At 37.8% G+C, this 27290-nt stretch overlaps 1 protein-coding gene across 1 annotated transcript; it reads left to right on the top strand.

Annotated features, from left to right (window-relative positions):
* Positions 1-29: 29 nt before the first annotated feature.
* TRAPPC11 (trafficking protein particle complex 11) lies at positions 30-24123 on the top strand. The gene is made up of 29 exons (XM_032186557.1): positions 30-260; positions 341-510; positions 903-973; positions 2224-2338; positions 4387-4486; positions 4820-4893; positions 5103-5199; positions 5973-6106; positions 6356-6503; positions 7061-7154; positions 8826-8905; positions 8991-9069; positions 9170-9224; positions 10674-10819; positions 11941-12002; positions 12108-12240; positions 12934-13064; positions 13585-13740; positions 14234-14421; positions 15003-15151; positions 16712-16833; positions 17283-17402; positions 17782-17847; positions 17929-18085; positions 19648-19756; positions 20456-20547; positions 21441-21574; positions 21938-22105; positions 23155-24123. Exons 1-29 carry the CDS (start codon positions 57-59, stop codon positions 23197-23199), a joined length of 3399 nt encoding a protein of 1132 aa, XP_032042448.1. The 5' UTR covers positions 30-56; the 3' UTR covers positions 23200-24123.
* Positions 24124-27290: the final 3167 nt, after the last annotated feature.

The raw sequence follows: 27290 nt of genomic DNA, 5'->3' as shown, positions 1-27290 counted from the left end.
GCGGGGCCGGGCCGCGCTGTGCTGTGAGGGGCCGCCGCCACCCCCACCCCCGCAGGATGGCCGGCAGCCAGTGGGACTTCCCGGTGGAGCTGTGCTGCCGCCCCATGGCCTTCGTGACGCTGACGGGCCTGGACGTGGTGTACAACGCCGTGCACCGCGCCGTGTGGGACGCCTTCTGCGCCAACCGCCGCGCCGACCGCGTGCCCATCTCCTTCAAGGTGCTGCCCGGCGACCACGAGTACCCCAAGTGCCGCACCAAGGTGGGACGGGGCGTGGGGCAGCCCGGGCGGGGGGGGGGAGCTGGCCGAGTATCGCGCTCTGACGGCCTCGGTGCTTCCAGAGGACCTCCTACGAGTGGTACATCCCCAAAGGCATCCTGAAGACCGGCTGGATGAACAAGCACCTCAACCTGGTCCCCGCGCTGGTGGTGGTGTTCTACGAGCTGGACTGGGACGAGCCGCAGTGGAAGGAGAAGCAGTCGGAGTGTGCCACTCGCGTGGAAATCGTCAGGTAGCCGTGCGCCCTTTGCTTCCTGAGCAGCTCCAAGCTGATGGGCAAATGTCAGTTGTAGAGTCATTTCTGACTTATTTTACAAGTAAACACGCATCTCAGGCACAAACAAAAGGGGAACTTGAATTTTGCTTTTTAACATACAGCTGACAGTAGAGAAGCTTTTTTGAATGCCTTATTTGGAAAAGTCACTTAAATAAAAAACACTCAAAGTGTTGCTAAACTCAATGCACTTCAGTCCCGTTTTAAAAAAGAGAGTGCGGCAAGCCATGGATGATACAGCATTTTGTTGTTTGGTTTATTTTCTTATACTTTCATCACTTCTATCTAGACTGAAGTGCCATTTTCTTCTGATTAAATCTTTACACTGTGTCATGTCACTTTTATTCCAGGCAAAGTTTGCAGGGAAGAAATACAAAAGTCGCCGTGGTTTTGATTCAGAAAAAAACACCGCTACCTCCAGGTACTAGAAAGCTTTGCATGCAGTTGTGATGATCTCATTTTTCAGAAAACCTGATTGAGCTGATTATTGTTTGCCTCATTGTCTGCAGCACTTAATATAATGTCATCTACATATATTAAGTACATTGTAGCTGCACAAATGGAGTGCTAAGGGCAGTTGACCCTAAACATCTGAAATTTACCTGTACCTACTTACTTACAGGTCCAGTCCTTTTTTGACACTGTGCCTCACAAATGGTACCTTAGTGTAATACCTATGACATGCCTTTTGTAAGTTATATTCTAAAACTTACTCAAGATGAAGAAAAATTGTAAAAGCAATGAGAACTTAAAGGGAAGGCTATTTGTACTTGCAAAAGCCTTTTAGCTTAATTCTATTTTAATAAATACAAATTTGAAGCTTAAGGAAGGACAGCTTGTAATTTTCAGGCATGCCATCTCAGCACTGGGAAGTGCTTTTGTGCTTGGCGTTCTGTTGACTATTCTTTGAGTGCTGTTTTTGGGTGGAGATAAGCAATATTTATGTCTTCAGATAAGTTTTTTTGATCTTCTCTTGGACCATTTGTGAAGCTTGCCATTTTTTTTCCCCTCTCCACACATGAACTTTTGTGAAGAGGTGAATTTTGTGGGGGTTACACCTTGAATGAACCTTTCTTAGGCCAACTTTTAAACATGGTGGGGAAGTCATTGTTTCTCAGATGGCTCCTACTCTGCTTTGGTTTTGAAGGAGAGCAAATGCTCTTTATAAAGGAAAGAAGAAACCTTTTAGTGGCAAGATCCAAAGTGGGAAATGTGAAGGAAAAACATGACTCAAGCAGAGCTGTTAAATATGATCTGTTTTAACCTTATGTTGTTCTAGAACAACTGCTTCAGCTCTAGGTGCATACTTTCTAGTGTCCGGCAAACCATTTTTTTATTATTATTTTCTGCATATTGTGTGTATATACATGTATGTCTTTTCAGAATGCTGTATTATTTTTCAAGATGGGGGGATATTTAATTCTGTGTGAAATCAGAAATTTAAAGAAAAAAGTTGTCATGTGAACACATTACCTACTAAGGTAAACCACTCCTATTTTCTGCTATATGTTCTGCTGGATGAAGTGTGCAGTATCCAGAAAGAAGAAGGAGCGTGGTCTCAATTTTATTTGTATTAAGTTTGTCCGTACCTTGTACTGGTCAAACTGTGTGAGTTAGCTTGATGTTGCAGCACCACATAGTGCTTACTTGTGCTTTTCTTGCCTTCTCTAGGGGAAGACGTTATTGCGTCAGAGAGGGCAGCAGCTTTATGTAACGCTTGTGACCTTTCTGGAAAATCTCTCTTTGTGCTTCCACACACGGATCATCTTGTTGGTTATATTATAAGGTAAGTGACCATAAAACGCTGTTTTGCTCTGTGTGCCGATGGAGATAGCTGTCATCTCAACCTATCAAATCGCACTGTCTGGCACTCCCACTGTAGATTGACAGTGAATGTTTCATCTGTTGGCTGAAATTCTTCATGTTATTCTGCGACCAGATGCAATCCTACATCTGCCCTTCCTATGTGAGGTTGGGTTACAATGACAGAGATGTTGCTATGTGGGCTTTCGAAGACACGTTGTTAGGTATCCCAAGATGTTCCCCTCCTCAAGTTGGATAAGGGCAAAGTGGGCTTTTCTACCTCTACAGTGGTTTTGTCAGTGCTGATGCTAAAGTTTGCCCTGCAAATTTTGTTAGGTGCAACTCTGTGTGAGCAAGTCTTTGCTTATTTTTTTACTTCTACTTCCTGGCTGTAGAAATATGTCTTCCTATTTCTGCTAAGTGGCATTTATCTGGAGGCAAATACTGTCCTTGTCACTTTTTTTTTTTACATTCTTTCTGTTTTAATATGTAACAGGGAGTACAGCTTCAAATAGATTAGTAAGGTGTTTCAAGAAACAGTAGAGGGAGACTGTCTTGTGCAGATCTAAAAAGACAGGCTCAAACTAAGGTAAATCATGGCTTACTGGAACAAATTTTGATTTTTCCAAGCATACTGAATATGGGGAGAAGGGGATCATGGTCTGAGAGCCTAATTCTTCCTTGTGTTACTCTTGTATTTACATATAAACAGTAAAATTCTTAAAATAAAATCAGTTCTGTTAGTGTGTCCAAGCTGCTCACAAACAGCTACTGGAATTCATCAAAATGAACCAATTATTAACTTCCAGTTCTTCATCTTATGCTCAGTGCTGAAGAGTGTTTGCTGCACGTTGATTACTATAAGCTTTTGCAGATCACATGTAGTTGCATTGTGCCGTGAGGTTTGTGACTGTCTCCAACTTCATGAAGATAAGGCTGCATCATTAGGGATTTACAGCTGTTCATGCACATTTAAAAAAAAAAAAATTTTGAACATATATTCAAGTACAGAATTTCTGATATTAGTCTTGACATTTTAAATTGAGATGTCATAGTAAAATCAATTTATTTTTTAAGCACTCCTGCCCCCAGTGGACTGGCTTCTCTAGGTAGTTACAATATAGTGCTAAAATAAGTATGCTAGGGACATTGAACGTGTCGTGTTTTCCTTCTCTGTCTGAGCTCATAGTTAACAATTGCTGTTCAGTGCTCTGTTCCTTTGTTTTTATCCCTGTTTTCTCTGTTGTGAGGCAAATAGAACTCAAGTTGTGATCTCTCAGTCAGTCTGTAGTCATCCCTTGTTGGCCAAATCACAGAACTGGTACTTCACCCTTTATTTTGTGTGTATCTGTGCTACTGAATGCATTTCTCTCCTGTTCTCTGGCCTTTTCTTCCTCTAATTGGTTTTATAACTTGATTGTGCAGCATATATTTAGATCCTCTGCAGCCTCATGCTGCACTCAGTGCTCTGGGCCTCTTTCTTTCTCCTCCTGTGACTTGCCATTGGGCTATTTATCTTGTAAACACACATTTGACTGTCACTTCTATAACCCAGGTAGACATTATTTGGGCAATGATGAAACCTAGTCTCCGCTCTTGTAATCTTGCATCTTACTTATTACAACTGTTTCCTTTCTACTCCTCCCTCCCCAGCCTAGCCCTGGCAAATAAGATTTTGACCTGTTCAGACTCATCCCAGGAGCCTCTGCAAGGTTTGCTTGCTTTGACTGAGGCACCTCCATTTTTTATTGCCTTGCAAAATCCTGACAGCTTATCCTTGGTCTTTAAGTTAAATATTAGTTTGTACGAGAAATCAATGCTTTCTGAACCTACTTCGTGCTACCCCTACATCAGGCTTTGTGTGAAGAGTTTTAATCTGCTTGCTCTTACCATGTATAGTAGCTTACAGAAGACTTCAGGAATATTTCAAGCTATTTTTGCCAACCTTAAAATAAACATGATTAAAATTGACTTACTCTGAAGTTATTCAGATTCATTGTTTGAGACAAACTTGGTTAAACTTTGTTGCAGGTTGGAAAATGCATTCTATGAGCACGCACAGACGTACTATTATACAGAAATACGAAGAGTCAAATCTCACAAGGAATTTTTGAATAAAACTACTCATCAGGTAGTGTTGCTTCATTTTTGAAATACTTTGCAAGTTACAGTTCATGTTGAAACATGAAAATAAGGATTATTTGTTGCTTAAATTTATTCTATTTATATATATGTGTGTCTTACTTTATAATCTTATTGCCATCTTGTCATAGGGTGAAAGGCTTGGAATAGATTCAGTCTGTCAAAGATCACCGCTGTGTCATGGTGTCAGAGAGAACTGGGAGAGAATAGTAGCATAGTCAGTCTGTTCTGTAAACCTCTGAAATCATCACCTGTATCTGCTTTATAGGTCACAGGCATGTTCAGATGTTTGTGAATGATGTGTACTGACTTTGTTTTCCAGCTTTTGTTTGTTAGACACCAGTTCAAAATAGCATTCTTCAGTGAGCTGAAACAGGACACGCAGAACGCTCTCAAGTAAGACTTGTGTAAACTTCCATCATCTTGACCCCAATTTATTGCTAAGCCATAGAATATTATATTTTCCTGAAAGCAAAATCATTTAAATGTGGAAGGGGTGTATTCTTAATTGGGAAGTACACTAGTTAGAAGACAGTTTTCTGCTGTCAGTAATTCTGTTCTTAAATTTTATCTTGTATGTATTAACTCAAAATGTTTATACCTAGAAACTACAGAACTGCGTATAATCTTGTACATGAATTGAGGGCTCATGAAACAAACATGCTGGAAATCAAGACAATGGCAGGATTTATAAACTACAAGGTAACAAGTGTGCTCCTTATTTTTGACAGCATATACTTAAAACAAGTAAATAAATGTATTAGTTGATGCATATTTAATGTGTGAAGGCTTTAAATGTTCCGTTTTACCTTGCTTTCAAGGAAATAGATTAGTACAGCCATCAATGGGGGACAACTTAGACTCCGACTTGAAAAGACTTCTGAATTCCACACAAAATTCCTTAGCTGAAGTTCAGGAGTATCTTGAAGATTTAGAGTTAATTTGAGATGCAGTCATCTTGAGGGCTAAACACTTAACTTTTGCTCTGTGCAGGGGGGAATGAAAAGAAAGATTGCTTGTTCCTCGAATATTTTTGTCATAAATGTATGTCACCATAGTTTAATTACTGCTTGTTTGGAGGAGGAAAGTAATTCTTTAAAAATCAGGCCATACTTCTGTGGTGTTCTGGGGGATTTCAGGTGAGGCAACACTGTTGTACCATTTAAAATAATCCCGGAGTTGGACTTCATCAAATTCCATTGTCCTTCTTGAAGTGACTGCAGGCTTCAAAGTTAATGGTCTTTCTAGTGGCTCTCCAGCTCCAACCTGAAGTTGGCTGGGAGTTATGCTCTTTCATTAATTATTTGAGGGAGAGAAGAAGCAAAATAACATAAGATGAAATGGAGGACCACATGGTTTCAGGGGTAGTGCGTTAACATTTTACACCTTTTTTCTGTTTTCTGTGCTATTTGAGCTTTTAAGAAGTACGTAAAGTTAGTGAGGGTTTTCTTTTATTTATTTTTGATTCATTCTAGATCTGTCGCCTCTGTTTTCAACACAATACTCCACTGGATGCAATTGCTCAGTTCAGGAAACATATAGACTTATGCAAGAAAAAAATAGGAAGTGCAGAACTGGCTTTCGAACATGCTGCCTGGATGTCTAAACAGTATGTTTTTGCTTAGTATTGTTTCTGTTTTACCTCCCATACAGCTTTATGAAGCTCACTATTTTCTTTGAGTAAGATAAATTTTGAGCTCTCTAAGAAAAAGATGCACTTGGTCTTAAAAGCTGCATGCTGTCATTCTGTTTAGAGTTGATTATTGTTACCTTTTCCCTGGGAAAGAACAGGGTACGACAGAAATGCAGCCATCGAACTTAAATGCAAAAATCTTTTTTTTTTTTTTTTTTTTTGTAGGTTTCAGGCTTTTGGTGACTTGTTTGATGAAGCGATTAAGCTGGGTTTGACAGCAATTCAAACTCAGAATCCAGGTTTCTATTACCAGCAAGCAGCCTACTACGCACAGGAGCGGAAACAACTAGCAAGTATGCTTTGTAACCATGATGTAAGTTGGGAGGGGAAAAAATGCTTTGCAGGTTAGCAGGTAGTGAATTAGCTGATGTTTCATTCTCAAATTGTAGTGTAAAAATCCCTAATACATGTTTAAAAATAATAATAAGGAAAGAGTATGTGTCTTTTGATGCTTGCTAATAATTAAATATTAAATGTAACTTCAAATACATATTAAATGCAATTACAATATAAAGTAATGATTTATATTGAAATCAAAGTAATGCTTTATATTGAAAGTAATCAAAGTAATACTTTATATTGAAAAGATAACCCTGAACAAACTTTTTTATTACAAATAATTCTGACATGTTTTTAAAATACTTAAAATAGCACGCTTTCTATGCCTCTGGGTACCTGAAAACATACTGTTTTATTTTTCCATTATGTTTCTCTATACTTGCACTATACTATTTTTATACAGGAGCATTAAAGGCTATAAATTTAAAGCAAATTCATTCTTTGGAGTGCATGCATATTGGAGCATCAGATCACTTAATGGTTTAAAATAAAACAAACTCTTTTTTATGACCATATTTGCTGAATTTACAGTCGTCTGTGGTATATCCCAATCCGGATCCCCTGGAAACCCAGACCGGAGTGCTTGACTTCTATGGGCAAAGACCATGGCGGCAGGGAACATTAAGTATGTTTCTGTGTCTTGTATTTGTGGAGCTCAGACAAAAATTTTTTAGTCGCAGACCCTGCCAGCTGACTTCATAGGCACAAGCATATAATCTGTCTTCCAGAGCCAGATACAGGGCTGAGACCTTACTGTGTTGTTAGTTGGTGACAGGATTTGAACAGGTGTCAGCTTGAAGTTCAGGAAGTGTGTTTGGTCCTTGTAACAAATAGAAAAAGGAATATCCAGCTTACGCAGAATTGGGTCTTCAGCAAAGTGCCTGGGCCATACTGAAGCTCTGCTGCTGCTTCGTTTCTATTTCTGCCTGAGCTACCTGTGATCAATGGGCTGCAATAGTTCCTTACTGTAGTGAATGCATTCCTGGGAAGAGAGGTTGGAGAATTGGATACAACAAAAGTAACAGTGCCCCCTGAATGCAATTGCTATAAATTCATCCTTCCGTCCATACTTGTCAGTTACAGATGGGAACTCATGATATTTTTCTGAGAAAACTGTAGCGAGGTGGGGGTTGGCCTGTTCTCCCACGTGCCTGGTGACAGGACGAGGGGGAATGGGTTTAAGTTGAGCCAGGGGAGTTTTAGGCTAGATGTTAGGAAGAACTTCTTCACTGAAAGGGTTGTGAGGCATTGGAACAGGCTGCCCAGGGAAGTGGTGGAGTCACCATCCTTGGAAGTCTTCAAAAGACGTTTAGATGTAGAGCTTAGGGATATGGTTTAGTGGAGGGCTGTTAGAGTTAGGTTGGAGGTTGGACTCGATGACCTTGAGGTCTCTTCCAACCTAGAAAATTCTGTGATTCTGTGAAAACTTTTTGAATTTTGAAATGGTTTGAGAGGTTTCCATGACTAGATTTTAATCTAAGAAGGGAGTTTTGTGTTTTTCCTGTTAAAGATGATGTATTATCAGGAATTTGAACTTTGAATCCACAGCTCTGAGCTGTAGAATATGTGTATGGACATGCATAGAGATCTGAGATCTTTGTGGATGACTGACTTTTTTTGTACTTTCTTCCCTTCCCCTCTCTCCATGTGGTCTCCCATTTTTTATTCTCTGTATATCCTTAGAGCATTGTAACTTTCTTTGTCCTCTTCTAAAGATTTCCTTTCATCTGCTGTAAATACGCAAGTTTGATCTGTTTCATCTCTAAGTGTTATAGTTTTAAAATAACTTAGAATCTACTGCCAAGGTTGAACAGTTTAAAAAGAGGTGAAACTTTACCTGTTATGATGTTTATGACGCCACGTTCAGACGAGAGTTGATAGTCTTTTAAAGCTGTATGCAGTTTGTCATATGTTGGTGTTCTCTACTGCTAGAGAAACATAAGCTTGCGTCCTTACTCAGGATAATACAGGAAAGAGGCTACAAATTTGTCTTATGTGCTTTAAATGATAACGGATGCAGTCTAAAGATTTGGTTGACCAACTGTGTTTTGTTGTTTTTGAGTAGCTTCAGATCACTTCTTCTAAACAAAAAAGCAAAATATTTGTTCCAGAGTTTGTCTTCCAGAACAGACAGATGAGTTCTTGAAAGGTTGTATCCATCTCCTAGGAAACAGAATGTTTAAGAATTTGAGTGTGCTTGAGTTGGAGCGTGTATTACAGTATTTCACCACAGAATTAGTTCCCTTTGGGCCTGGACAAAATTCCAATGTCATGGATTTTTCACTGTCTTATGCAGGCTTTGATCTTTCTGATCCTGAAAAGGAGAAGATGGGGATTTTGTCCCTTCAGTTGAAAGAGAAGAATGTTCTTCACTCAGTAAGTATTTTTCTACAAAAAACCTTTTCTGACGTTGCCCTAATGTTACATATATAATGACATCAATGCTGTTTTTATCTGTTAGGAGCTAATAATTACTTTGTTGAGTAATGCTGTTGCGCAGTTCAAGAAATACAAATGTCCAAGAATGAAAAGCCATCTGAGTGAGTATGGATGATGAGATGTGTCTTTAAAATTAACTTTGCAAACACTTTCAGTATTGATCTGATACATCTTTCTTGTTCATTTGTTTTGTTAAAACAGTGGTTCAAATGGGTGAAGAATATTACTTTGCGAAGGATTACGCCAAAGCTTTGAAGTGAGTGCCATCCCTGATTGTTTCCTTTACGCACTACTGTTCTCACTGAGACCACATGTCTTGCTGATACGGAATACTATTGGAAGCTTATCTAAGATGCTCCTAGTACCTGGATTTAATCAAAGTGCAAGCTCTGGAGTGTGTCAATTCAATTTCTATTAAAGAAAGCAAAGCAGATATGATGAGTCAGTTATTAGAGTAAGAAGACTTTACAATGTAAGTCATGGTGGGAAATTACCTTATTGGGCAGATCTTTACTATTATTTATTTTTATCTTGCTGATGGAGTGTTCTCTTCCCCAGAATTTATTTCTGAAACTTCCCTGTTACTGCAGTAAGAATATAATTACATTGAATTAAAGACTTTGAAGTTAAAAACTTAAAAAAAAAAAAAAAAAAAAAAAAGCTGAATTAATTTTTATATATGTTGCAAGGGAATTAGCAAAAGGAATTACTTCTGTTGATACAGTTTTCTATGACTAATGGCTATAGAGCTGTGAAAGTTTAGCCCTGAGGTACAGCTACTGCCTCCTCTGAAGGAGGTGTCCTGTGTTTAGTTTTTCGACTTTGTATTTTTAAGGGGAAACAGAGTCAAGGTCATGTTAATGAAAACATTTTGCTTAAAACATGAAGTATGGAAACCTAATTAAGCAGGGTGTTTTCATGATCACGTGTTCTAAAGGCAGCATGTTTGAGCTGGAAGAGAGATGTACTGTTATCTGTCTGGAAGCTACAAGGAGAAGAAAATATCTTAGAATAAGCAGATCGATTCGTACCAAGCCTAATTTTTATATGAACAAGCATGAGTTTAAACAAGCGCTTCTTGTTTATATTTAGATAGACAGCAGTTTTTGCCTTTAAGAGAAAAAAATCTTCTCTGCATTGTTACTACTAAGTGAAAGTTGCTCAGTGTTAATACCACAATAACATGCCTAGGTTTGCCTGATATAGGTGGTTGCATATGTTGGCTGTAGATCTTGGAAACCCTTGAAGGGAAAAGGAGGTAGGAGATAAAGCATAAAAACCATTATTTTTCCTAAGATGCTTAAGATTCTTCACTTTGGAAAGGGGCTTTTTTTGTGGGTTTCTAGTTTTTTCCTTGAAGTTTGCAGCATATTCAGCACTAAAGTGTATTTCTAATTCAATGCTGGACTAAGACTTTTATGTCCAGTTGTTTTACTTCTCTATGTAAAGACAGGTGAGTTTCCCTGTTTCCTTGTGAAAGTTTCTCTAGCCTGAAATAGCAAATTAATGGAATAAATGTTTCTTTACAATAATTTCTTGGTGATTCCAATATAGTGCGCATGTATACAAGCAGTCGACTTGGTTTTAATCTGGTGTTTGGTTTAGTTGAGATGAATCTTTGTGTTAACGATACCAAAAAAATGTGAACGTCTTAAAATACTGGGGTGTGTAACTTGTTTTTCCTCTCAATTTTCATACTTTACAGGCTGTTGGATTATGTTATGTGTGAATATCGGAGTGAAGGATGGTGGACACTTCTCACTTCCATATTGACGACAGCTCTCAAGTGTTCATATCTGATGGCCCAGATAAAGGATTATATTACATACTCTTTAGAGCTACTGGGTAGAGGTATTATTTTCAGGAAATGTACTCAGTTAACCTATGTAGAAAAAATTAAACTACATATATTTGAAAGTGTGACATCATTGTCAGACATGGTGCTTGCAGTACTTCATATGATTTGACTACAAAAAACCCTGTATGCCTATGGTGAGTTCTCATCTTGTATGCAGGGAGTTGAATTTTCATGCTCTCCTATAATACTCATTGAATTCAAATAGACTGTGTCAGAATAGATGAGGCACAGAGCTTCATTGCAGACTGAAAGTTGCGTAGTTCAAATAATATAACAATTTCTTGAGCTTTGGGGATGGGGAGAAGAAATCTAATACAGCTAAAAGGAAAAACGTTTTTCATAGTAAGTAACTAGGCTACAACTTTTTATTTTTTTTAAAGCCTTTTTCCTAGGCCTTATAATAGCAAATATGCTTAACTCAAACTTCTTACCAGAACTCTGCTGATGAAATACGCATGTATCTTTTAAAGACAAAATGTGTCTTAAGGTAGCTGCACATTAGTAATGCAAATACTCTGGTTTATGTAATGGTTGTTACTTGAAGTTGCAGAAATAATCCTTATGTGCCCTAATTCGCTAAATAATACCTCTTTCAGGGTAGGTGTGGTAAAAATGGTTTCTCATCTTCTGTTAGCTAGCCAGGCTATCCTGCTTTATGTTAAGGAATAGTCAATGAGACAAAACTACCTTTCATTTTCAAGAGAGGACTCCTTATTTTAATTGGTCCTTTCTTCTTTTCACCATTTTGAGCTGCTGTTTCTAATCTTAGCCAAGTTTGCCTCTTTGCATGTTCCAGACTTTTTTTGTTCTTTTTTCTGTTTCTAAACAGCAATAACAAGAAGCTAGAGACATCATTCTCGTAGGGTTTTCCTCTGATAAATTATGAAATGCTTATCCAAACAAATATTTTACTTGGTTCCAGTAAAAGAGGGAACACTTAGGAACTTCTGAAAATTGAAGTACTTTATCATTGGCAGAGGGATGTTAAATCAGGTGTTTTCTTCAGAATGTTTTTTCAAAGATGCAAGCTAAAGGAAAGGTTTATTTTTAAGTTTAAAAGACATAGTAGAATGATTTGTTTCTGTGTTGTAATCTTTTTCTTCCTGTTTGCTAGCATCTACTCTTAAAGATGATCAGAAATCTCGAATAGAAAAAAATCTGATAAAAGTTCTAATGGTAAGTGGATAAAACTCCTATTACCCTTTTAAATATTCTCTAGATGGAGTTGGTGTTTGGTATCCTATTTCTTATTTTTGTTGTTAATCTTCTATCTGGATACAGAATGAGAGCCCCGATCCTGAGCCTGATTGTGATGCTACTGCTGTGAAAGCTTCACAAAAATTGTGGGCTGACCGTGTTTCCTTAGCAGGTAGCAATGTATTTACAATAGAAGTCCAAGATTTTATACCGTTTGGTAAGTAATAAAGTCTCAAGCAATCTTATACAAAACCAAAAATTTCAGTGCGTCTTTGAAATAAATTATTAGGAGAAAATATACGTTATATAATGTAGAATATATTAAAGCCAGCAACACAAACTCTCATGTCAGCACAGGTCTGTTCTTCATCTAAGTTGCTAAGAAATCATGGGAGAAGCCAGTGATCTCTCATCCCCAATGTGGATTACTGGAAAAGAATCATTTGAGCATTATGTCTGAGAAATAAACAAAAACAAACACTTCTACTGAGGCCACCTGTGCCTTTTAAAATGGTAGAAGTAGTAAACCTTTTTTTTTTTTTTTTTTTTTTGACAAACTTCTGCTCTGGTGTGCTTTGAAATAGAACTCTGAGGAAAAAAGGCAGAGCATGCAAAGGAGTCCCTGCTTTGGGAAGTGAGTGAGCATTACTTACAGAAGTGTAGTTATGTGTCCAGGTTTTATTCTTCTGCTGAATGCCTGCCTCTCATCCTCTTCGCAAAGGTTTCAATCAAGTGCTGAAAAGTAGCTTTCTGTGACAGTGCCAGTGGCCAAATGAGTCCCACGTACTCTTTAACTTGTGTTTGTGTGTATATGCGGAACAATTCTTTTTTTATAATTCTTATTAGAGATGAATGCTTCCGGAATATAGTATTGTAATTTAACTTTTTTTTTTTTTTTTTAAAATTGTAGTGCAGTGCAAAGCAAAATTTCTTTCTCCAAGTTTTCATGTTGATGTTCCTGTGCAATTTGATATATACTTGAGAGCTGATTGTCCTCATCCTATCAGGTTTTCTAAGCTGTGCATCAGTTTCAATAATCAGGTAACCACATTCTATTTCTGACCTAGTGACAAGCTTATTATAAGAGTAGAATAGTATCTATTAGCCTTTCCAAACAAAAAATAATAGTTCAAAAGTTCTTTTCCAAAAACTATGTGAACAGTTCAGTTGGAAAGGTGTTCTGTTTTTTCTTTTGAATTATCTATCCCTTTTGACAACTGTATTGATATTGTAATAACTCCCCAAATCCAGTTTGATTAGTCAGATCTTCACAGAAGAACAAAGATACTGTATGCTGAAATGATCCTTATGCAACTTTAATGCCTTATTTCTCTGGATGCTATTGCACAAAGTTATGTTAGTGAATATAATGGATGTTTTTATGAAAAAATTTCATTGTAATGTAGCTGCTAAGTCTAGCTTCATTACTGTGAAAAGCATTAAGAACCAATGTAGTTTGATCCAGTAGCACAGAGCCTTAACATTTGTTATACTAGAATTGCTCTCTACAGATGTCTCAAGTCTGAAATTACCAATGTTTTTCCCTACTCTTCCGCTGTAGGATTACAACCAATACTGTGTGGTAGAAGAAGCCTATCAACAAAGTGATATTCTAGAACAGTCATCACAAGGAACAATGTGCTTAGTCCCTGGTAAAACAAGAAAGTTCACTTTCAAATTTGTTGCAAAAACTGAAGATGTAGGAAAGAAGATTGAGGTTTGTCAGTTTGTTTCACTCCTTTCTTACTGACGTTTCTGAAGAACTTGAAACTACAAAGCTATCTCTAACCTGACACCAGTTATGACAGTGCGGTTCCAAATGTTTGAACTTTTGAAACTGAATGTCAAAAACGAGCATAAAATTTCATTGAAAATAACAAAGCCCAGAATTATCACAAAAACTTGCATTACTTCGATTTTTTAAAATGTGTAATACATTTTTAAAAATGGTGTAACGCTATGGGAGAGTAGAAAACTAGAAAATACTGCATTGCATGCTCTTGAGCTTGGCTCCTTTTTCCAGTGCAGTTTTAAATGAAATTCTGTGGCGGTGAGTTGTTGTGACTTCAGTCTGTGAAGCTGCCAGAGGGTTTTGGGTGATACACAGGCACAATAAAGATGCTTATGTTGGAAAGCTATGCTCTTACTGTGAGTGATCTGAGGACACAAGATGGGAAGTTCTCAGTATGTGTTTAAATTTTTTTTGTCAGATCACATCTGTGGATTTGGTCCTGGGAAGTGAATCTGGCCGTTGTGTGATTCTGAACTGGCGTGGAGGAGGTGGAGATGCTGCTTCCTCTCAAGAAGCGTTGCAGGCCTCACGTTCCTTCAGGCGAAGACCTAAGCTTCCAGATAATGAAGTTCATTGGGATAGCTTGGCTATTCAGGCAAGCACTATGTAAGTAAAAACTTGAAAATGTATATGATGTATTGAGTCTTAACGTTACCTGTCTTGATTCTTTGTGATTTCTGAGCTTCTGGATAGCTAGAAGTACAGAAAATCCTTGCACCGTTCTCTAAACATGCCAAATAAGCTTTAACTTTTCCCTTCGCTTAACTGTGTTAGAGTTTTCCCAGATTTTTGTGCAAGCTAGGAGGTATTAGTGTTCTTCCGTTAAAGTCATGTCTCCCTGCTCACCCCACCCCGCCCCCTCCAAGAAAATGTGTTGGAAAATAATCATTAATAAGTGGGTTAACACTATCCAGACCTATTCAAAAGAATTACATCCGATTGCTGCTGGTGGGGGCACTTTTTTCTTTACTAGCAGAAAATCTGAACTGTTAGTGCTTACTGGTGGGTTTCCAATCAGTATTTTTGGAGTTGTTGCCATCATGCTGCTTTTCAAGAATATAACCTCTCCTAGCTGAACGGCCCACCTGTTGTCAGAACTCTTTGAACAGTAAGTGAAGTCCGGTTTAAAGGAGATTTAAACTCATTAATTAAGAAGCATAAAATAACTGAGTCTTTTTTTCTTAAAGGATTATTTCTAGAGTGCCAAACATTTCTGTTCAGCTCCGTCATGAACCTCCTGCCCTGACTAATGAAATGTATTGTTTGATTGTGACAATCCAGTCACATGAGGAGACAGTGGCCAAAGATGTTAAGCTTACAGCAGGTTTAAAGCCAGGTATTTGGGGCTATTTTCTTTTAATCCAGCAGTATCCTAATTGACTTTGTTTTTGATGCAATGAGGAGAACTATAGTAAATGGCTGTGCTGCAGTAGTTAAGAGACAAACTAAGGCTGAAGGTTGGGAATAATGGGATAGTAGCGATCAGAAGAGAAATTAAGTCTCATTTAGTTATTGTCATTTTAACCACTGTTTGTCAGTAGCATTTATGTTTACAAGTGTGAAAGAAAACTTGGAAGCTTTTGTATTCTTTCTTAACCTTTTATTTAATTTGCACATTATCTAAACTTCTCCCAAAATATATACCTACTTACTTTTCTTACTGTGAGCATCAGTCAGATCTTGATAAACATGTTCTAAGGATAATCTTACATGGGTTTTCTCCCTCTTCACCCCCAATTTTCCCACTTCAAATTTGGAGAGCAGTGGAGAACAGAGAATATTCCTTTGAAAAGGAAACAGTGGAAACAGTTTCCTTTGAAAAGAAACACTATAACAAAGGAAACAAAAAAATATATTGTTTATGTTCTAGCTAACTGTATGTAGCTATTACTAGCAATTTTCATATGTGAAGTACAAATAGGCATGCTGACTATAATATTTGAGCAGTTACCCTAAAAGGCAAAAATATTTTTTAAGCAACTAGCATATAGGATACAATGTTTGCCGTTCCCTCTGAAATAGAACCACGTTTCTTATACAGTTGTATAGCTATTTCAAGTCATTTGAGTGTTCTTTAAACTTCAGTTGGATGTTTGGGCTTAGCTCCTAAAGTAGTGTGGAATAGTTGGTCTTGGTTTGTTTGTTTGTTTTTTGTTTTGTTTTTGTTTTTCCCTCTCCCCCTTGATCATGAATCCTAACACTTGATATGCAAGGTCGTTCTGGGCTTGCTGATTTTACAGTAAAAACAATTGAAATTTGACACTTCATTTATAGCAAAAATGATACATTTTCCGTGGTTGCAACTTTTTGGCAAGATGTGACTTGTTTTCCTTTGGAAACTATTCCATGTGATTGCAGTAATGTCATTAATCTAGTCAACCCCTGACTGTAGAATAGTGTCATCTAACATTTCCCCCCTCTTTTTTTTTTTTCCACCTGTTTTCACCACAAAGATTGGAAAATTGGAGGAACAATTTTTTAAAGGATTTTAAATCATTAAGCTGTGCTTTTGAGAACATAATCAGAGAAATGTAAAACTTGCATTTCATTTCACATAGAATACCAAGAAAAACTTGAATCGTGTAGCAATACTGTGTTTTTTATATGGTAGGGAATATCTAGGTAGGACTTCAGATTATTATTTTTTTTTGAGATTCTTGTGGCCTAAATAGATGAAGTGAAAAAGCTGCAGCACGTGAACCCTACAGTTCAGAAAACTTAGGTGCTTTTTAATCTGTTTTTTTGCTTATGCTTTTGAAAGCATCTCTCAACCAAATGACAATGTCAATTCCTATTATATAGCTTTCTGAGATGAATATTTTATTATTTTTAGTTATTATTTACATGCTTTGGTAGTGTAAGCCTATGTGGATACAAAGACTGTCTTTAATCCCAGGGCAAGATGCCAACCTGACGCAGAAAACTCAGGTGACTCTTCATGGAACAGACACGTGTGATGACTCCTTTCCCGCATTGCTTCCTGATATCCCCATAGGGGACTTGCAACCAGGGGAAAAGGTAATAGCTTACAGCCTTCTTTCTATATCACAGTCAAGAAAATGGGGATCAACTAACAAGGCTCTCAGAATAGGGCCTATATTTAGTTTCCAGTATCTGAACTGTTAAATTAAATGCTCGGTGTATAGTTTGCCTAATGTTTACTTGAAGTGTAGCATTCCTTCAGCTAGATTCCCTTTTTGGCCAAGGGAATAGGACGTGTTCTGGTATTGATGATACAGCTGAGAGAAGGCACAAAATAAGGAGGCTGTGCTACTCTGATTAAAATCACGTGCTATTTGATTAAGATCATGCAGTTCAGGAGATTGTTTATGGTCAAAATAATATCCATTCTACTATTGCTTTCTTGGTCTAAGTAGGATGATTATCTAAAAGATTTTGGCCAGTCCTAGACCTCATTAATATATTCTAGGTCTATCTTGATACATATCGTTTCCTTTATCGTGCAGATAGAAAAACCAATATACATTCGTTGTGGAACTGTTGGTGCAAGGATGTTTCTGGTCTATGTTTCTTACTTGATCAACACTACTGTTGAGGGGAAAGAAATTCTCTGCAAGTGCCACCGGGTAAGATAATGAGATGCACCAATTGCTGGAGGTGCAGCCTTTAGATTGAAAATATTTCTTCCGTTTCATTAATGTAATTCCAAGTCTCTTAAAAGCATTTCTAGTAGGTAGGAAAAAAATGCAAAATCAGCAGTATAGTAGTCTAATTTAAGGTGAGCAGCTTCATAAGTATAATTGGAAGAAAGTTTTTCAATATTTATTCTTAAAAAAAAAACAAAACAAAACAAAAAACACAGATATATTCTGCCCTTGGAAGAAGTTAGTTAAAATGATGACTAAAAGTAATGTTATGTTAGTAACCTTTGACATCAGTAGCCAGGTCTGAAACTGAATATAATTTTATCCCCTTTTCCACCCACCCCTTTCATTACCTATACAGGATGAAACTGTAACTATAGAAACAGTGTTTCCTTTTGATGTTGCTGTGAAATTTGTCTCCACAAAGGTATGTGTTTTGAAAAGTTACTTTCAATAATCTTACCCTGTTTAGTTAGAAATAGTCAGATTTTTGTCTCTGTCTCGACAGCTGGAGCACTTGGACAGAGTCTTTGTAGATATACCGTTTTTACTGATGACAGACATCCTGAGTGCCTCTCCTTGGCCCCTCACTATTGTAACCAGCCAGCTACAGCTGTCAGCTTCCATGACTCCAGTAGATCAGCTGGAATCTTATGTGGAGAACGGTGAGTTTTCTTACATTATGCTTTCTATTATGAGGATACTTTTTGCGTAGTTTGGGAGTAAAAGCAGGTGACATTTTAAATGGTATTTACTCATCAAACTGTAGAAGCAAGCTGCTTAACGCCTTATTTGCTTGCCAGAACAGAATTTAGAACAGGCTACAAACATAGTTTTGCTTCGCTAGATCAAACAAATAGACTTGACTAATATAGGTGGTAACCAAAATGCTAAATGTAACAGATGTAAGGGAAAGCAGCTGAGAGTTCTTCTGGTCTTTAGCTTCTTAGGTATCCGTGTGAAAAGTTACTCAGTATTTCCAGTATTTATGAACTATGTACATTTTGTTGATTGCAAACAAGTTATCACTTTACAGAAGGAACATCCAAAGGCTAAAGTGGTCTGTGTCCATGACTGCACATTCATGAAACTGGAAGATGTGAAGCTAGACAGAGTAGGCTAAAAAGATCAATTAAAAGCAAACGAGTTTCTTAAAACATTAACGCAGCTTAATAGGTTATTACTTATGTAAAATATATGTATATCTTACAAGTCTCAAACTTTGAGTTCAGTTTGTCAGCTCTGAAATCAAATGGAGTACTTCACAGTAGATCTGATTCAAAACCTTTCAATAAAATGTTGTCTTTGCATTTGCCGAGTTAAGAGACAGAAAACAAGTGTTCTATTCAAACTTGGAATATAAAGAAGGCAACCTGGACTGACTGTGGGGCAGCTGCCCACCTATGTGTTCAAGGGCTTGCAAGCCTATAGTTCTAGAAAGCAATGATTTCCCAGGTCCTTTAGCCCAAGTATGAGATTGCATCTTTAGCTCTGGCACTTGTGCTTCTTGACTTCCAGTTGCTATTTCTAAAGAGCTAACAGCCAGGAGGTATGAACCACTTCAAATACATGTATAAGCTATTCAGCTGCCAATTTTTTTTGTCATTTTTTTCCTTGTAAAACTTAAAGATACTTTAATTTTGAATGACTGAGCAATTATTTTCTGAGTGCTCTTGTCTTCAAAAATTCCTCTTTAATCAAAAAAGTACTGGCTTCTTTAAAAACCTGAAATAACTTTAAATAAAAAGTGAGAATTCAAAGATGGTAGATCTTTCTTGTGTTCCCCCTCTTCCCCATCTCTCATCCACTTGGGTGGGAAAGGAGGAATGTCCATGGCAGTGGCTTTAATTTTTATTTTATTTTAACTTTAAAACATGCTGATGTCTTGGAATCTTCTGTGGCAAAGAAGTATAGAACTTGATTTGGTGTTATTTTGCCTTTTTTTTTTTTTTTTTTTTTTTCTGCATACAAACTCTATAGAACAAGCCATTGCAAATTTATAGACACAAAAGATCCTCACAGTGCTGTTCAGAAAGTAAGCTGTACTTTCAAGTACTGGGATATTGCACAGTCCGTATTGAATTCTTGTAGTATGTAGAAATAGTTTGCAAAGTACTTCAATGCCTTTCTGTTGGAACAATTGTGTCTGTGTAATATTGGCTTTTTAGACTTGGTGGCTTCTGCAGTAATGATTATGCTTTGATTTTAAACAAAATTTTGCTGATAGTTGTTTTACAGACAGGTGAGAGTGCCAGTGAGTGCTTTTGTCTTCGATGTCCTCCAGTCACTAATGCTAGTGGAGTGGCAACTGGATGTTACGTCATTTCATGGAAGAGGTAGGCAGCTCTTGGCCTGAAGGGGGAGAGGAAATAAGCTGGTTTGGTTTTGGGCTGATGGTTATTTTTTGACTTCTTTGGTGTTGGGTTTTCCAGTAACAGGGACTGTCTAGACTTTGGATCTAAGTAATTATTTGGTTAGACTTTTGAGCAAATACTTATTTTACTTAGTAAATGTTATATGGCTATGGTCTTAACATTCCATGAAGCTTCATTTTTTTTTTTTTTGTAGTATCTTCAGTCAATTTCAAAGCTGTTCTTTTAACTACTTCTGTTTCCTCCAACCATGAAACATTTCATTTGAAGCCAAGTCAAAGGAATAGTTTGGGATAGCAAAAACAAACAAACAAACAAAAATTGGTTAAAATGGGGAAAACCAAATGGTTTTATCACCCTAGACTATGGGTTTATGTATTCACTCAGTTTTTAAAAATACATGCTCAGGTATATCTGTCTTTGTTTAATTATTTTTATTTTGATGTAGAGCTGTTCAATGTTCTTATGTGCCTATTGCTGGTTTATCTCCATGCTATGACACTTTTTGCGCTCACTTCAAACAAAAAACATAATGGAATTTTTTCCCACCATTGAAATAACTGTCATCTTATTTTAGTCACGTGTAAGTGATGTTCTTCTGGCATGCTCACTTGATGCTGTGCAGCTCTCAATGTGTTGTGTGTTTGTGATATTTTTCTGCAGAAGCTCACCTGTGGAAAGCGTGCCTGTTGTTAGTACAGTCATCACTCTGCCTCATGTGGTTGTAGAGACCATTCCCCTCCATGTTAACACAGGTAATGTTAGTTTGGCAACGCGTGTGTGCTGCCTAGAATTTTTAAATCTTCCAAAGTAAATAGCTGATGAGTTTTATAGCATCTGGAGCTTACATTTACTGTTGCAAGGGACAGGAAATTAGTGCTGAATGTTATGGAGGTAGTGAAAGAAACTGCGTTATCACTTAAACTGCCTTGCCCCTCTTCCCACTCCCCTCATCTAGAAAGAATTCAAGGGTAGGTATGTGAATGTGTTCTCTTAAAAGCAACTGAGTTGTGTTACGTGGCAGCGTGGAGACCACAGTTACCTCTACTGACACAGCCTTCCCAGTAGGTTTCTCTAGATGCCTATGGCAAGAATTGTTCCATCCACCCACGCTCTGGCCACATCCCAGGAAAGAAACAGCCTGGAGAACTGGAGCTGCTTGCGGGCAGGTGAACTGTTTCTCTCCTAGCACTTCACCTGCACGAGAGCAGAGTAGGAGTGCGGAGCACGCTGTGAACACACAATTCCTCTGCTTTCTTCAGTTTGTTTTCTCTTGTACTGAGATTCTTCCATCATCCTTTCCTGTTATATTTTGGAGGAGCTTACTCACAATATCTGAAAATGCTGGCAAGCTGAAAATACCCAGCAACAAAGTGATTTCTTAGTTAGCTTTCTGCATACTGTGAACAGTCAAGGGGTTTTGTAACTAGGTATTGAATGAGTGAAAAACTGGAGAGGGAGGGAAAACAACTGTAAAACTTTAATGAAGTTATGTTCTGTTGCTTAGTCTTTTTTAATCTCATCAGAAATATGTTAAATACCTAGTTATTTTTTCTTGAAACTTTTTAGTGCTCTTTGTTGGACTTGGGTTTTATTTATGGAACTTTAAAACACAATTTATTTGAGATGGCTTACTTTCTTTCCAAAGATCTACCCTCATTTGGTCGAGTCCGAGAATCCCTCCCTGTCAGATACCACCTGCAAAATAAGACCAATTTAGTCCAAGATGTGGAGGTGTCAGTGGAACCAAGTGATGCCTTCATGTTCTCCGGCCTTAAGCAGGTACTTAAATGTCACATTTTCTAATCCTGGCTTCTCTGGTAGTGAAGAATGTGTTGATTAGACTTGCAGTGATGACAAGCTCACTGCTTGCAAATGTGTGGTAAATTCTGTCTGGAAGGACACGTACATGCAGATTCCTTTTAAAGAAGAGTCAGATGGAAGCCTGCCTAGGAGCTGTGTGTTGTGTTTGTAGGTAACACGGTCTTTCAGTATAAATTAATGGTTTTAACCAGTAGAGAAAATGTAGTTGCATTATTTCCAACTTCCAAAAGTAGGAAGAATATAAATAGAAAGTAAATAGGAATCTGCAGTTGGTCACAGAACTTGTCTGACTGTGGCTTTTTTTTTACTTTCCTTTCTAAGATCCGATTAAGAATCCTTCCAGGCACACAGCAGGAGGTGTTATACAACTTCTATCCTCTGATGGCTGGGTATCAACAGTTACCATCTCTTCATGTTAACCTGCTGCGATTCCCAAACTTCACTAATCAGCTGCTCAGAAGATTCATACCTACACACATTTTTGTAAAGGTAAGACTGAGAAGTGTCTTGTGTTTAACGGCTGAAGTCATAGGGGTTGAGTAACATCTCTTGAGTTTAGGTTCAGAAACACTGTAATATCCCACAACTCCCTAAATAACTTCTAAAAACATGCTCTCTGCGAATCACTCTGTCTAGATTTTTTAAGGAGTGTGGATCTGAAGACAGTTCAATCATACCACAATAAATAGATCTTGTGCCTTTTTAATTTTTTCATAATAATTTAAATCCAGTTGCCCAAAACAGTGCTTTATTGTTCTACTGCTTCTGTCTCCAGAATATTGTATTCGCCTCTTAGACTCTGAGCAAGCAAGGAAGCTGAAGAGTTTGTTTATATGACTTGAATTGGACTTGTTCAGACGTATGTGATCCTGCTTCCAGGACACAGGCCTGGCATTCTTCCAGTTTTATTTCAGCCCGAAGAGATGGGCAGAACTTAGTTTTTATGTATGCTGTCAATCAGTGGCTCTTCTGGATTGGTTGTCAAGATGTCCTCATAAGTCAATACAAAAGGCTTTTTTCCTCAAAAGCATAGTGTTCTCAGTGCTTCTGTTGAACCTCTCAGGATTCAGAATACTTTGTTTTTTTGCCTTAAAATTGTCAGGACCTCAAAGAACCTTTCTGTAAGGAGGTTGTTTTTTCTTTAAAACTTCTTCCTTGCTCTCTCCCATCTCTAGTGATTCTGTTCAAAGTTCTTAGAAGCAGCTTTCAGTCCCATTCCTGTTTTGTGCCTTGTTAAACAACTTTTTTATACTGCAATAACACTCAGAACTCTGATCAGCCAGTCCTTGCGCTGAGTTGCTCAAATGTGTATGGAGATGCTGTTGATATTTAACAGGACATCTATAAGGAGCTGAACCCTTTACTAGGTACTCACTAGGCCAAACTCATTTCAGTTGGGTATCCTTCCAGTTTGTACCACTACTACTGGAAACCATTAGAAGTAAAGATTGGAGTCAGTTGATGTATTGAAAAGTGAGTTTCATGACAGCCTTAGTCTTTTGCATAGTCTAAAAGTCTCTATCTTTATTTTCTTAAAGCCTCAGGGTCGTCAAGCAGATGACAACTCAATTGCAGCTGCGTGACTTCGAGACTCGTACCTCTGCACTTAAAGGAAAGGAGAAGCTGCACAGAATATGTAAAACTTGCTTTGGAAACATGGCTTTGATCAAACCATAAGAATTTTATTTTTAAATTACACCTCTTAACAGAACTAATGTTTAAAAAAAAATAGTCTTTCACAGACTGTCTTTAAGGAAGAATCATAGAGAAAACTTGGTGCTTTATTTAACAGAAACATTCTTTTGAAGTTAACTGTACGTCAAACTCTTAAAGGTATTATTTTATAAGCATATTAAATGTCTTGAATGTTTAAGTGGAGAAATGCAGATTTATTTGACCAAAACCAAAATACTTTTTCTTAATTAACAGTAAGCTAAGTGCTAAGTTTGCACTTTTTACTGAGATTTACAACACTGAAAATGATTATTCTTTACAGAAATGTGTTCTGTGCCACTTGTGTTGAGGACAGAACACAGGTTATGCAGTAGCATAGCAAACTTCAAATGATTAACTCGTACTGTTGGAATCAAGTGGCTTACTGGTCGTTTAAAACCATAAATCTAAAAGGCGCTGTTTCTTCTGGGCAAGCCATACATCTGAATTTGAACTCAGCAACAGCCAGTCTAATGAACGGAGATTCATTCATAACAGGTGGACTATCCAACCTCGACTTGATGTGGCTTTGGATTATTTTTACCCACACAGCTTCCAGATTAAAGACGTGTTTTGATAGTCTCCTGGTGCGTGAATTTAAAAAAATTAAAAATAAAAATCCTACTGTTGTACAGCTGCAGATGAACTGGTGTTTAAAATAGAGTAAATCATGTATATATTTAAAAATAAACAGAAAACTTCAGTTGTTTAACTTTCAGAATAATTACATTTTGATTGCTTGGAAAATACCTTATTTATTGTCAAAGTGAAGTTCTAATAAACAGCTTGTTACAGAGTACTTCTGAAACAGTGTCCTTTATTGTTTTCACAGCTGTTGTCATAACTTTGATCTGTCTTGTGCGCCGACATACCTTTATGGCACTGAAGTCTAAAATAACAGCTCTGATACTCAGACAAAAGCATTGGAGAAGCGTGGTCACAGGGCACACAATGAAAGGACTGCAGGCTCACGGGCAGTCCTGAGAAAATATGTATGAGCATAGGTAGCTTTTCTGTAGAGTACAGATGGAGCTGTATTATGAGGTGGTTAAGCGTTAGTGTAGAGAAGGAAAAGAAGATGACTGACAAACTATGGTAGGAAGAACATGCAAAACCTTCCTTAGTCTTTGCTGAGGTGGCAGTCTTGGAATAAGTATCTTATCTCTATTTAAAAGACAAGAATGGAAAAAGTATTTCATTTCCAGAAGTGTTTTCTTGGTTTCAGGTAACCAATTAGGTGCTAGAGTTGCTGCAATCCTTGCTGCTGCTTCACAAAAGACATGTTGATGCAAGTGATGGAAGTGCACAGTGGAGAACTTAGTGGAGAACTAGGGTGCCTTCTTTCCCCCCCTCTGAAAACAGCCTACCTGCAAAATGGTAATGTGCATTCCTTCGAGAAAGGGGAGGGCATAAATGCTTTCATGATTACAGTGATACTGAAGTCTTGAGTGAATGGCATAAATAGATTTTTACTTTAAATCATGAGCAGTAAAAATAGGAGCTGTATAAAAATAACACAGAAATGCAAACTTATCTTACCCCATGGAGGAAAAACTAATACTCTGCTATAGTTGTAATTCCTATTCTTTTTCCATCTGCAAAGGCAATCTTTTCTTGTTTTTTGTTGTGATCTTACTGTGGCTGTGAACACTACAAAGCAAAGACTTTTCTTAGTTGTCTGTAAAGTACTAGGCACGCCTTTTATGCTATGTAAATGACTGATGTGAATGAAAACATGCAGTAAGCAGGAACCACCTTGCTAAAAATGCTTGAGAAGTGATTAATGATGACTATCTTACTGACTCATAGGACTAATGCTGAGGGGGAATGTTTGCGATTCACAACACAAATCCCTTTGGAAGTCTTGAGGAGATGAAAAGGGTGCATTTACTTGAGTATAAGTGCAGTTTTTTATTGCTTACTGTATTTTGATGAGCACTATTTAAACTTAAACGTATACTACTTAAATGTAGTCTATTTTAATTGGAACTAATTAAGCATCAAAGAAAAGAGAAGCTACTTATAGAACGGTTTAAAAATAACTTACAGGGGAAAAAAAGAAACTGAGATCAACATGTTCAGACTGCTTCTGCACTGGAAACTTAGCACTAGTAACATTATTTCCTCCCCTGGTATACTACCAAGTGCATGAGAGGGGAAGAAAATGTCCCATCACCTCAGATCCGGCCTACAGTGAAGTCTGGAGCCAAGAAAGGAGCTCTGGCCTTTCTTCATTGCCTAACTAAGCTCTAGTTATGTGAACTTCAGGAAAAGTAAAGAATTAAAAGGCTCTAATCCCCTATAAATTTTTATGGCCTTGCACTATGTCTTCTCAGATCTTCGATTTGCGGAGAGGTTTTGGAGATCTACCAGCTCCGTTGTTGTGTGTCATAATGAACAAAATGTCTTCATGCTTTCTTAGCCTTTTTCTGGGAGATTGGGATTTTCTAGGTAAATATACTCTTATGACTCCTTCAGGTTTGAGGTTGCCACATGTACAGTAGGAAGAAAAAACCTGTCAAAAGACAAAGCATGGATTTTTTTTCAGGCACCTGAACTACAGGTACTACACTGGTTTATAAAAGACTTCATTTATAACGCTGCTTACCATGCAAAGAACGTGGTTAGAGTAGAAAAGTTCAGTTGGAAGGGACCTACAACGATCATCGTGTCCAACTGCCTGGCCACTTCAGGGCTAACCCAAGGGTAAAGCATTTTACTCAGGTTGTTTGATAGCGGTGAAGTGCTGCTGAAAATGAGTTTTGTGGTCAATGAAAATTAAGATGTATCCTAACTAGCCATTATGATTAAAGAAGGCTCAAAAAGAAGTTTACAAAATAACTTTAGTTTGGTTTGTTGGAGCTCTCCCTGGTGATGGGGAGAAGTGGAAGCATAGTTTTGACTACTTTGAGGCTTCTGCTAAAGTAAACAGTAATAATTTTAGTTGTTTTTTAAGTGGGGGATAAGGAACAAGCCTGGTGGAAGTAACAAATCCAATTCATTTTAAATTAAGAGTTGGTATGGTAGGCTACATTTATGTGCGCTTACAAAAAGCACAGAGGTGACTTCAGCTAATACAGATATGGACTGGTCCTGAGATACACAAAGTGGTTAAAACTCATCCCCGCTGTTCTGCTCTGCTTCTCAGATGTCTCAGACAGATCTCTGCACCAGCAACCATGCTATTCATGTGGAATTTGATGACCCTTCCCTTTGCTCATAGGCAGCAGCAAGGTTCCTGGGTTCCCAGGAAGGTTGCATTTTGCTGAGGCTGTGAGCTCTCAAGCTCTGCGTTCCTGCTGTTCCTCACAATCTGCTTTACTGGGTTGTTTGCAGGAAACGCAGCCCATTTGTCTGAGCAAGAAGAGGAACTACACAAGGTCCTCTAACTTTTGTGGGAGCTACTTCCTCCTTATAGCTGATGAATCTCTAGTTATCCCTACCTGTGTCCTAGAAGTACTCAACACAATGTTTTTTATTGCTTTAAGCTCTTAAAGGGTCAGAAGACAAAGCAGTTTCAGTTCTTGGTTCAGAAGACTAGGAGCTTTTGTTCTCTTCAAACCTCACTTTTTACAGCATCTCCGTAGCTCTTCCCAAACCTTAGTTTTGTGCACTTCGGCCTGGATGCTGAATGGCTGTTATTTGGCTTAGTGCACTTCTGGGGAGCAGCTCGCAGGAAGAGGATGATTACCTTTAACATTTAACCACAGCTTCTTCAAGGTGCGGTATTTATGTGCATGTTCACATGGGCGCTTAATAGATGCTTGTACTTTCTCCTTTATTTCAAGGTTCCCCTGGGAAAAAACATAAGGAATTCTGACTCTGCCATGGATAGGTGGAAAGTAGACAAATTGTCTAAGAGCTCTGCTCATTTATTACCTGGTTTCTGAATCCCCTCATCTTTTGCACCCCAAAGTGTGTGCTGTAGAGCTTAGAAAGCCTCCCACGTTAGTGTATGTCT

Source organism: Aythya fuligula, chromosome 4 (assembly GCF_009819795.1).
Source record: "Aythya fuligula isolate bAytFul2 chromosome 4, bAytFul2.pri, whole genome shotgun sequence".
NCBI classification, from domain to species: domain Eukaryota; kingdom Metazoa; phylum Chordata; class Aves; order Anseriformes; family Anatidae; genus Aythya; species Aythya fuligula.
This window is presented reverse-complemented; position numbering and strand designations above follow the sequence as displayed.